The sequence below is a fragment of the Saccopteryx bilineata genome, chromosome 1 (assembly GCF_036850765.1).
Source record: "Saccopteryx bilineata isolate mSacBil1 chromosome 1, mSacBil1_pri_phased_curated, whole genome shotgun sequence".
NCBI classification, from domain to species: domain Eukaryota; kingdom Metazoa; phylum Chordata; class Mammalia; order Chiroptera; family Emballonuridae; genus Saccopteryx; species Saccopteryx bilineata.
Window position 1 is genome coordinate 354,401,431 of NC_089490.1, and position 12,518 is coordinate 354,413,948.

At 39.1% G+C, this 12,518-nt stretch overlaps 1 protein-coding gene across 1 annotated transcript; it reads right to left on the minus strand.

The window, feature by feature from the left end:
• Window positions 1-6,741: 6,741 nt before the first annotated feature.
• Window positions 6,742-7,701, minus strand: LOC136320672 (olfactory receptor 10A3-like). The gene has a single exon (XM_066253835.1). The coding sequence runs from the start codon at window positions 7,684-7,686 to the stop codon at window positions 6,742-6,744; it is 945 nt and encodes a 314-aa protein (XP_066109932.1). The 5' UTR covers window positions 7,687-7,701.
• Between the last annotated feature and the right edge of the window lie 4,817 nt (window positions 7,702-12,518).

Consider the following 12,518-nt stretch of genomic DNA (forward strand, 5'->3'; position numbering starts at 1 on the left):
TTGGAGCTGGGATGGCTCCTTGGCCTCTGCCCCAGGCGCTAGAGTGGCTCTGGTCGCAACATGGCGACGCCCAGGATGGGCAGAGCATCGCCCCCTGGTGGGCAGAGCTTCGCCCCTGGTGGGCGTGCCGGGTGGATCCCGGTCGGGCGCATGCAGGAGTCTGTCTGACTGTCTCTCCCCATTTCCAGCTTCAGAAAAAATTAAAAAAAAAAAAAAAAAAGTTTTAAAATATTAATGAAAAAATATTAAATAATACTTGAAAAATACAATAAAACTGTCATTTAAGGTATTCCCATATTGCTTCTTGATTGGCCTTCTCACTTGCAATTCTTTTCACCTATGGACGGAATAAACATTACTACAGGCACTTAGAATACGCTGTAGCACAGATGAACATTAAAAAAGAGTAAGAAATATAAATTTGTGATTGCCACATTGGGCAGCTGCCCAGGCACCCACCTTAGAGAGAACCCTGATTATGAGCATCATTTTAACAAGCAGTTTGCTGAACTCAACAAAAAATTAGGCCTCGGTTCTTCCGAACTGGTGCGAACAGGCTGAATCCCACCACTGAGGTTACCCCTCCTGCCAAACTGGTGCGAACAGGCTGAATCCCACCACTGAGGTTACCCCTCCTGGCAGCAATAAGGTTTCATTGTATGTAGTCTGTATCCAGTGGAAAATGTGCCAATTATCCTGAGGAAAAGGGATTTTTATTCACAGTTTCTAATCCAACAATCCTTCCCATAACATTTAGCATGATGGGATGACACCCATGCAAGAGCTAGTCATGTGCACAAGGTGTCAGAAATGCTACCTAGTATTTACATGATTCATAATCCATGAAATCCCATATGGACTTCTATCATGCTGATATGTTCTGTTTGTTCATGTCAGTAATGGTAATGAAGGTGACACATACTTTGTGAGAAGTCAACAAAATGTAGTCATGATTTTTATACTTTCCTATGTGTGTATCAGACTTTAATGAAAAGTGCATAGGAACATTTCAGATACGTGCTAATGGAGATAAAAAGGAAGTAATATTAATATCAAACTGTAATGCATAGCTAATAGTACTAAATTGATAAAATAAATCAAAATGTGGAAACTTCAATACATCTTCCTCAGTGATTGACAGACAAAATAGACAAAAGGTCACACAAATGGGAATATTTTAATAATTAAGTTTTGATTTAACAGACGATAATGAGAGAGTAAACATGAGACAGAAACACTTCTTATGCTGCTAACTCTATATTTTCTTTCCCAAATATGTATGGAATATTTATAAAAATTGATTATGTAGTTGTCAGAAAGAAAATACTAAGAAGTTCAAATACTTGGCAGTCACACACCTAACATACTTTGCAACAAAACTTCAAAACAAAACCAGATATAGAAAAAGAAAACTAAGGTCTTAGAAAGTTTTAAATATTCTGAAAGTATCTCTTATGTTAACAGGAAGTCAGAAGTGAAATATAGATTACTAATAAACACATTTTTAAATTACGTAAATACATTTTCTTATATTAATGTGTCCAAAACTGAACTCCTGGTCTTTTCCCAAAAATTGTTTCACCCTCTGAATTCCTCATCTAAAGTAATAGCAGCCTAAAGCTTCTATTTACACAGCCCAAAAGCCTAGGAATCATCTTTGGATCCACTTTTCCTCCCAAACCATATCAAACCTATAATTTATCTTTGGTTCTGTCTTCAAAATACAGTGTAAAAAAGTCTCCCCTTTCCTAAAGCGAATATTCTGGTCCAACCTACTTTGTTCTCTCAATTGGATGATTGCCATAATCTCCAAACTTCTCCTGTCTTCCTCCCTTTCCTCTGCTCAAAATATTTCAATAGCACCCTATTTCATTCAGTGTAGAAGTCAAACTCAAAAATACAGATCAAAGGTCTGTCTCCCCATTACTCTCTTGGCTCTCTGGGCCATCTTTAGCACACCCCCTTGTTCACTCCTATTCAACCATGCAGCTTCCTTGCTATTTCTCAAATCCACCAGCTGTGTATTCACCTCACAGCTACTGCCTTTGTTTCTTTCTAACATGGACTATTGCTCTCAAAAATGCTGGCTTCCTTATGTCCCTTTGCCCAGCTGGCATCTTCTCCATGAGATCTTCCCACATCAACCTATTCAAAATTGAACCCCGCCCTGGCCGGTGACGCAGTAGGTAGAGTGACGCAGTAGGCAGAGTGCCGCAGGAAGCACCAAGCATCAGAAGGGCTTCCATTTCGGGGTCTCCAGCTTGGTCCCAAGGGTGCCGACTAGATCTTGAGGTCACAGGTTTGAGCCCCAGTCAGGGCACTATCAGAAGCAATCAATGGCATAACTGAATCAATAGAACAAGTTGATGCTTTTCTCTCTCAAACAAATAAATAAATTAAATTAAATTAAATTAAACCCCAACTGCAACACTACTATCCTTCCTGATTTATTTTTTCTCCACAGCACTCCTTGGGGTAGTTATATCTAAATAATAAGGATATGGAAAGGTTAAAAATAAAAATATGGAAAAAGTTATACCAAAACAATATAATTATATCTAAGGAAATTTATGTAACTATATAATATCAGAAAAAACCTGCTTCAAAGCAACAAACATTCCTAGACATAAAGAGAAAGAATTGAACATGAGAAAATATTCAATTCTTCAAGAAGATATAACAATTCTAAACCTGCAAGTATCCAATAATGTAGCTGCAAAATATATCCAGCAACAATTGACAGAATCACAAAGGACCTTAACAGTGTCAATCATAGTGGGATACTATAACATGCCTTTTTAATCAATAGAAGAAATAAATATATCAGTAAGGATAAAAAATATTCAAATACAACTTAGTTTAGTACACATTTTTAAAAATCTGATGATATACTAGGCTACCAAGTTTAGCAGTAAAAGCTTTCAGGAATGTCAACTTGGGACTTCTGTAACTGTGGCAGGAAATGTGCTGGCCAGGACAACAATTGAGACATCGAAACATAGGAGGGGAAGAAAGTTGATAAATCAAAGGATAATAGAATTATATAGTTGTTATTGTATTGCATCGATCCCTGCAGATAGATAACCAAAAAGCTGAGTGCAACCAACAAGCAACTGAAAATAAAATGTAAGAGCTAAATATTTCAGTATTTCACAAGCACACTCATTTCTTGCAATGGCCAACCAGAAAAAGCTGAAGATCAAATTCAGTATTTAAGACATAGTCAGAATGGCTATGTCAAACTTCAAAGATAGTTCAGTGCTTAATAGTGGAAGTTCTGTTATGCCAAACCAAAACCAGAGTTGGAGAAATCTAAGGACTTTGATTCCAGAAAAGCAAGAGCTCATGCTGTCAATGTATTTATAAAGCCAATACACAGAAATGAGGGCTGAATTGAATATAAGTGTCTTTACTAGAATTGCCAGCAAACCCAAGAAGGCAGAGGACTTAAGCTCCAAATTCTGCCTTACACTCCTGTTCTACTGACCTTTTTAAATATGACTTAGGGGCTGTTAGTAATGCTTCCAAGGCCAAAATCTATGGAGTTGGTCATGTAGAGACAAGGGGTGGTGGGGAGTCCTAAGGCAGATCAGTATGCTTTGTTCCTGCGCTAGATAACAGACTATCTGCCTTCTTTCTCGATCTCTGCATTTCTCCCAGAAATCGAGTGATTCAGACTGTCCATCTTCTTTCTTCATCTCTGGGTTCCTCCTGGATGCCTCCCAAAGGAATAAGGTTTCTGGCCTTGTTACTTTTCTTAGGGACTTGGCTCAGGTTTGAGCAGTCTGGAGTCAGGACTGTTGACTCCTATGTTTGATCTGGTTTTCAAGGCCTGATAGCTGGGCTAGAGAAGCAGTTCAGCTGGCATCCCTATGCCTGACAAAAAAAATCACTCAGACAATTCTACAATATGATCGTTTCTCAACCTTTTTTCTAAGATCAAGTGTAGCAGGGTATAAGAGTAGTATACGGGAATATGTCTATTCTTTGTCCGCTTGCAACTTGACACATGGGATGGGAAATCTGCAGGGATATCTCCAATGATTTTCACTCCCAAAACATGTCTGAACTGAACCTTCTGAAACTGCAGAAGTGACAGTCCCTCCCATTCAGAACCTTCACCTCCTCTCCTGGACACCAAGACTACAGATCGGGTTAAGTCACAACAAAACCCACCCATGGACACACTGGGCCTAATAAGGAAAAAAGGGACTGTATCAAGAAGCGGCCTGGAGCTTTCAAATATCAACCAGCAACTGCTGCAAGAAATACAGTTTAGCCAAGGGCTATGAAGAAAGGCCAGAGTGTTCAGAGGGAGAATAATTTGGGAGAAGAAGATGGGCTCTAGGGAGTCAAGAATGGTTGTCTTAAGGAAAGGACACTTTAAGGAGGTCTAAAGAAAAAGCACAGTGCAGTGTGCAGAGGAGGTTTGTTGAGCTGCACACTCAAAACTTGCATCATTTTGTGAACTTACATCACCCCAATAAATGTAATGAACATTTTAAATATATATTTTTTAATTTACTTATAGATAGAGTTTAGAGAGAAAGAAGAGAAAGAGTAGAGAGAGAAACACTGATTTGTTCCACTTACTTATGTATTCATTGGTTATTTCTTCTTTTTGCCCTGACTGGGTATCAAACTGGCAACCTTAGTGTATATTGGGACTACACTTTAACCTACTGCGATACCTGGCCAGGGGAAAAATAAGTGTTTTTGATAAGTAAAGAAAGAATTTATCAGCTGAAAAATGGAGTGCAAAGCATATCAGATGGAGATAAAGGCATGTTTTTGACATGCTTTAAGCAAAGGGAAACATCATAAGTTTTACATTTAAAATGTTTACTGTTTTCTCGGCCATGTTGATTGTGGTTGGAAATCTTAATGTCAACTTCAAAGCCAGGGAAGCTTGATTTTATGCATCAGTCCTATTAGCTGCCATGAGATTAAAGCTGGTATTTCCATAATTGCTGCTATTTAGGGTAGAATCATAACACAGTCCTTTGCACTGGCTGCTTTTGTCAAACTCATAATTAAATGGAGAATCATTGTGACTTTGAAATCATCATGTATGCAACAAAACTGGAACCTTGCCAGTTCAATCTCTATTCCTCTCCTGAGGTGGAGACATAGGTAAGTTGTAACCTGCTTCTGTGACCTCCCCAAATCACTGATCTTTTCATACACTTTGAATTCCTCAAGGACAGAGACTATATTGCCCCAGGGACAGTCATGTTAAGACACCCCTAACCAAAGCTTTTTAAATAAAGGAATAAATAAATGAAACAAAAAGAACAAAAATCAAAATAAAGCTGTTTATTTGTCTTGGGATTTAGGCTTCGGGAGATTTCTTTTTCCATGTAAGACCTTATTTAATTTATCTCTCTAAGGGCTATAAGAAGGAAATTTCAGGACACCAAGAGACAGAAGCTGATTAAAGGACTGCCAAATGCCTGTTTAATGTCCTACTGAAAAGATTATACAACATACAAATATTACTCAAACTGATTTCAACCATTTGATGACAAAATTTCCTTTTGTGAAAATCCAATCAGTTTTTGCATCTCTACTTCTCATTTTTGGCAGAGACAGTAGTAATGAAGAGGTTGTTTTTCCCACAGCTGAATGACAATGGGAATAGTGTGTTACCCTTTTATTGCCATCCCTGGAGCAGAAAGTAGAGCAGTAGGAGCTCATGTGTTACAGATTCCACAAAGGGGCCTCTCGCTGCCTATGAATAGCCACATTAAAAATAAGAGATGAACAGTATAAGTTTCACATGTTACTAGATGAGAAATTATTATTCCTTTTTCTCCATTTGATAATTAATAATGTGACTTAAGGACCATGGAAGATAAACAAATAATTAATCACTAGAAAAGTGAATCATCTTATGTTTATAAACAAATTTTTGGAGGCATTTGAGGACTACAAAAGGAAATTTAACAACAGTCGGTGCAAGCAGTGGTTTATAACTCAAAAAGATGCCAAAACTATCAAGTGAGAATTCAGGGAATTTCCCGTACAGTTCTCTGGTCACCAACACTATGATGAATATCTGGAAAAATACCAAGAGAAATCCTGTTTTGAATAATAATCTCTATGAGCCCAAGAAATAGAACCAGTTTGGTCTTCCCAAAATAATTTTATTTTGTTTAGTCATTCATGAAACAGGTTTTTACTCCAGAAACAAAAATCTCATCTATTGGTCAGTTTCTTAAAACTTAACCCTATTAGTGCAGCAGAGTGGGCCTTCAGGACCATCTGAAGGAGTTACAATCACTTTGCAAAGTAATTCTATAATAGCTACTAAAATTTACAAGCACGTATACTCCATCCCATCAGGCCAACTTTGAGGAGTCTATCATACAGAAGTAAAACATTAATATGCAAGAACATGAAACTGGGTACTTATTGAAGTTTTGTCTTAGTGACAATAATTCAGCAATGACCTGGATGATCATAATAGAGGAACTTCTAGATAAATTACTGTATTATATGTTATGAAAACATACGACATTATATATTAATAATGTTATTATAACTATGAAAACAGAATGACTACAGTACATTACCGAAAGGGAGGGAACCCTAATGTATTATTGATTATAATATTGAACTTTAAAAACTCAGCTAATTAAACATATTCATACCAAGAAATGAAGGATATTTGACCATTTATTAAATTAAAATGGAATTTAGTCAGACAGTGACCAAATATGACATAGCTTCCTAGTACAGTCAGAATTTATGAAAATTTAATTTTTTTTGCCATAATTTTATCAAAGCTCTCTTCATCTCACTGTTTCGCAGACTGTAGATCAGTGGATTCAGCAGAGGTGTAAGCAATGTGTAAGCCAACGACATCAGTTTCTTGGTTTCAGGGGAGTAGCCAGACTTGGGCTGTAAATAGGTCATACTGGCTGTGCCATAGAAGAGGGTGACAGACGTGAAGTGGGAGGCACAGGTGGAAAAGGCCTTTTGCCTCCCAGTGGTTGATGGCATCTTCAGGATGGCAAAAAGAATCCGAATGTAAGACAAGAGTATCAACGAGAAAGGAACTATGATAATCAAAATGGTGCCGGTGAATGCATAGATTTCAAACAAAAAGGTGTCTGCACATACAAGTTCTAGCACAGGGGGAGTCTCACAGAAGAAATGATTGACTTCCCTGGGGCCACAAAATGGAAAACTAAAAACCCATGATGTTTGTACAGTAGCCACCGTGATCCCTGACACCCATGAGAACATTACTAATTTCATGAAAACAGGTTTGTTCATAATCACTGGGTAGCTCAGAGGATGGCAGATTGCAGCAAATCTGTCATATGCCATTGCCCCCAGGAGGAAGCACTCGGTCCCACCAAAAAGAAGAAGGAAATACATCTGTGCAAAACAGCCTGAGAAAGTAAGTGTAGTTTTCTCAGTGGAGAGAACCACCAGCATTTCAGGCATAATGACTGCACTGAAACTCACATCCACCACAGACAAGTTCAGGAGAAACAGGTACATGGGAACGTGGAGACTCTGTTCCAGGGAGATGATGACTATGATAATGGCATTCCCTATCAAGGTCATCAGGTAAATAATCAGGAAAACCCCAAAGAGCTGTTTTTGGAGTTCAGGAAAGTTTGAAAAGCCCAAGAGGATGAATTCAACCTCAGAGCTCTGATTTTGCCTTTTCATTTTGGTAAGAGAGCATATGTTATTTTTGTAAACACTGTAGTTTAGTTATGAAATCACTGTCCAATAGCTGAGAGTTTGAGTGTGAAATTCTTGGCAGAAGATGAAATGATGAGTTCATTTGGATGAATCTTCCAGTTGGCAATTTTGAGAGTGGCCAATATATTGGAATAGTATATCTTTCAAATACAAATGAAGAAGTGAAGAATTGAAATCTTGTTTTAAAAATACAAAATAATATCAGATAGTTTTTCAACTTGGACCTAGCAGAATGGCTTCTTTACAGAAGGGTGCCAAGAAAAAGCAGAGGCATTCTACCGTCAGTGTGGTGATGATCAGAGAAAACACCATCAACATTCACAAGCACATCCATGGAGTGGGTGTCGAGAAGTATACCCTTTGGGCACTGAAAGAAATCCAGAAATTTGCCATGATGGAAATGAGGACTCCAGATGTATGCACTGCAAAACAATTTGGATCAAAGGAAAAAGGAACGCCCCTTTCTGTATCTGGCTGTGGTTATCCAGAAAACGTAATGAGGGCAAACATTCACCAGTTCACCAATCTTCTATATGTTGGTTACCTATGTGCCTCCTAGCACTTTCAAATATCTAGAAGCAGTAAATGTGGAAGAGAACTAACCACTTATTGTGGTTAGTTCAAAGTTCTTCAAAGTTATAAAACTGTGAAGAAAAATAGCAGCGGATATTCTCTGGTAACTTTTTTTGTTAGGTTGAAAATTAATCCTATTCTTTTTTTTTTTTTTTTTTTACAGAGACAGAGAGTCAGAGAGACGAATAGATAGGGACAGACAGACAGGAACAGAGAGATGAGAAGCATCAATCATTAGTTTTTCGTTGCCTGTTGCAACACCTTAGCTGTTCATTGATTGCTTTCTCATATGTGCCTTGACTGCGGGCCTTCAGCAGACCATGTAACCCCTTGCTCAAGCCAGCGAACTTGGGCTCAAGCCACTGAGCTTTTGCTCCAACCAGATGAGACTGCACTCAAGTTGGAGACCTCAGGGTCTTGAACCTGGGTCTTCCGCATCCCAGTCCGACGTTCTATCCACTGCACCACTGCCTGGTCAGGCTGATCCTATTCTTAAAACATATATAGACATTATATTATGTAGAATCTATTGTCCATTACATTAAGGTGTACAGCTCTGTTCTATTCAACCTCTCTCTCTCTCTCTCTCTCTCTCTCTCTCTCACACACACACACACCAGTTGATTAAACCATTAATAACTCAATAAATACTGGTTGAGCACCTACCTTGTGGATACCTGTGTACCCTCAGAGACACATTTGAGCCATAAACTCAACAGAGAGGCCTTCCCTGGCCACACACCATAAATAACAGCCCCTCCTGCAGCATTGTCTGACTCCCGGCTCCCTGGTTTGTTTTTTACCATAAGACTCATCGCCAACTGAAATAACCCATGTGTATTTGGGGCTTGTGCTTGTTATCTAACTCGCCCTTCTGGAATGTAAGGTCCAGGAAGACAGGAATATTGTCCTGTTCTTTGATGTATTCTCAGTGCCTAAAACATAACAAATGATGCAATAGATGCTAAACCAATATTTATTGAATAGATGGAGAAATAAATATTAAAATTAGGAAAACCTAGACTCTGCCCTTAAGGCTATAGTGTCTGAAGAAAAAATAAACACAAGAAAACAGAAGGCCCGGAATGAATCCATAGCTTTTATAGAATTTTGAGACTGCTTGTGAGATTGGAAATAGCATGGGTTGGGGAACTGGGCTCTTGTCTTGATTCGGTCACTACCCCCAAGATGACTCTGCCTCTCCCTGGACTCAGGTTTCCCTGTGTGGTTGGGGACAGGGAAAAATCCCTGGACATCCCTTCTGGCTCGGACATAGGTGTTTCTCTGATTTGTTCATAGAAGTCTTCAAGCTACAGGCTTTCCTTCCATTCATATGACAGCCAGGCTGAAGGGATGCTGAAATAGTGGGGTCGGCACGTGGCAAGCACACATGCTACCTGAGTCCTTGGGGCAAGTCAATCCCAAGCAGAACCAACAACTTCCTCCCAGTCCAGCTGCCCTTCCTGATCACCTCACTTCTCTCCCTTTCTCCTCCCCTGTCACAAGACCCACTCTCCCCTGTCCCCAGCATCACTGTTAGGCCCAAAGATCTTTAAAATTTGGAGTCCCTCTGGCCTCAGCAATTCCACCCTCACTGACACCACTCCAGCTCACTGCCTCTTTTCCTGCCCCTCAGCCTCCCGCCCCACCATGATTAAATGGTCCTCTAACTGGCTTCTCCATGCTTTGTAACTTCTCCAATCTATCCCTCATACCTCTGCCCAAATATTATCATCTTCCCTCCAAAAACCTTCAGGGCTCCCTCTTCTCTGCAAAATAAAATGCCCATCGGTTCACATTTAAACAGAGTGAGAACAAGTGCTGTAGAAATTTACAGGGTGGGGGGGTGGAATTACTTCTGAATGGAGGAGGAGAGTGAACAACCATAGTCACAGGACGTCAGAGGTAAAAACAAACAAACAAACAAAAAACACTAGGCAGTGGAAGGAGGAAGGCATAAGGAAGAAGGCTGACTCACTCAAATCAAAGGTAAGCGATGACATCTGAGCCCTAGAACAGACGCCTGCTGGTTTCAATGTGATGAGGTTTGAAAATGAATTTTACTGTGGGACTTGCGGCAGCCAGGAGGATAGGCAAGCTGAACAGGTATAATTCTGTATTGAGCTCTGATCATTAGGCTGAGCTGAGAGGAAAAGGCAAGTTGATTTACTGAGTTTAACCATAGTGATAACTTTAATAATTATATTTTGGATGCCAAAAGATCTTCTAAAATGAGCAAAGTAGACTGCAGGGAAAAAAACACATTTAGGTAGCATTTCTGACATACAAAAGTATATAATGAGTTCCAAGTATGTAAAAATTAAATTATAAAAATAAGATAATTTAGAGTATCCTATAACAAGTAGATGCTTCAGGGGGGCTAATAAAGTTATGAACCAATCTAAATTGCTGTTTTCATGAGTGAGTAAGAAATCAACAACAACTGAACCTGAATGTTCCATCCTTTCCCTTTAAGATGAATTTCCCTAATGCTAACCTAATTCACTGTGATGTGCTTCTGGCTCCAGTGTTAACTTTCTATATAACCTTGGAAAAATCATTACTCTGGCTTTCACTTTTCTACATGACCAGCCTTATATCTGAACACCTCCCACCCCAGCTACAAACCTCTATGAGTTGAGGATCCAAAAAAGCAAACCACTTATAGCTCTAATCATTAACCAAATGCTTGGATATATAAATATGAAAGGCAGAGTGAGTAGCTGACATTCTTACCTGAGTACTGAGATATCACTTGACAGGCATGTCTAGTTATCAATAGGAAGAACTACAAATGGTAAGCACAGTACCAGTTACATAAGCAGAACCTGACCTATTGACTGCGTCTGATTTTCATTCCATTTAATCAGGCTTCACCTCTTTAGTTTAAAAAAAAAAAAACTGTCTCAAAAATACAACTCAGTGATTCAATGGGCTGATTTTATAACACTGTATAGCCTTGACTTGTTGCCCTGGGAGAATCCTTCTCTGGAGAACTTACACTCAGTTTATGTAGACTCTCCCATATGGACGTCAGAAAGCTCAATGCACAAACTTATAGAAACATTTTTTCAGGTTTCTACAGGGAATAAACAGCTCCCTACTCAGGAGACTCAATTCACCATGGCTTCCCCCCTTAAGAAATGAAACAGAGGCTGAGTGGAAGTTAGTAAATAGGCTGAGTGTAGAAGGGAGAAAGGGGTTAGGGTGTTGAACAAAGGCAGGATGATCTATAGCAGTGGTAGTCAACCTGGTCCCTACCGCCCACTAGTGGGCATTCCAACTTTCATGGTGGGCAGTAGTGGAGCAACCAAAGTATAAATAAAAAGATAGATTTGACTATAGTAAGTTGTTTTATAAAGATTTATTCTGCCAAACTTAGTGAAAATCTGACATAAAGTACTTGGTAAGTAATTATTATTATATGCTTTAACTTGCTGTAACTCTGCTTTATAAATTTTATAAAGTAAAGTTACTTCCCTACTTTATAAATCACCATTACTGTGGAACCGGTGGGCGGTTAGAAAATTTTACTACTAACAGAGATACAAAAGTGGGAAGTAGGTATAAAAAGGTTGACTACCCCTGATCTAGATGGAAGGCCTGATTGCACGGGGTACGGTTTCTGCAATGATAGGGGACACACTGAGGCAAATAGATTGAAATTACTTTGTGGAAAGGCTAGATGTCATTACCAAAATATTTTACATTTTCTAGTAGAAATATGGAAACACTGAAAATTGGAGACAATAGGAGGCAGTCATTCAGATTTTATAATCGAAGCTTTTTAATTTGAAGTCAAAACATCTGAACTAGCTACATGACTTTGAGCAGATTCATAACTTCTTTGGCTCTCCTACTTTTCTGCTAAAATAAAGATAATGTTATTAATCTCACAGGGTATAAATAAGAACCAGAGGACTCAGGGTTCCTTTTCTCTGTTTCTCATCTCTGCTTTCCTAGAATAGGTTCCACTCTCAAGGAAGCTGTCCCTTCCTAGAGGCTCTAAGGTGGAAGGGGGGGGGGTGAAGCAGATGGTTGCTTCTCCTGTGTGCCCTGACCAGGAATTGAACCCAGGACTTCCACACACTGGGCCAATGCTCTACCACTGAGCCAACTAGCCAGAGCCAGAAACTATCTTCTTATAAGAAGAGGAAGGGATTGAATCTCTGCTGATGTTCCAAAAATAAAAGAAGAAATTCTAACTGACTTGAACAATGAGA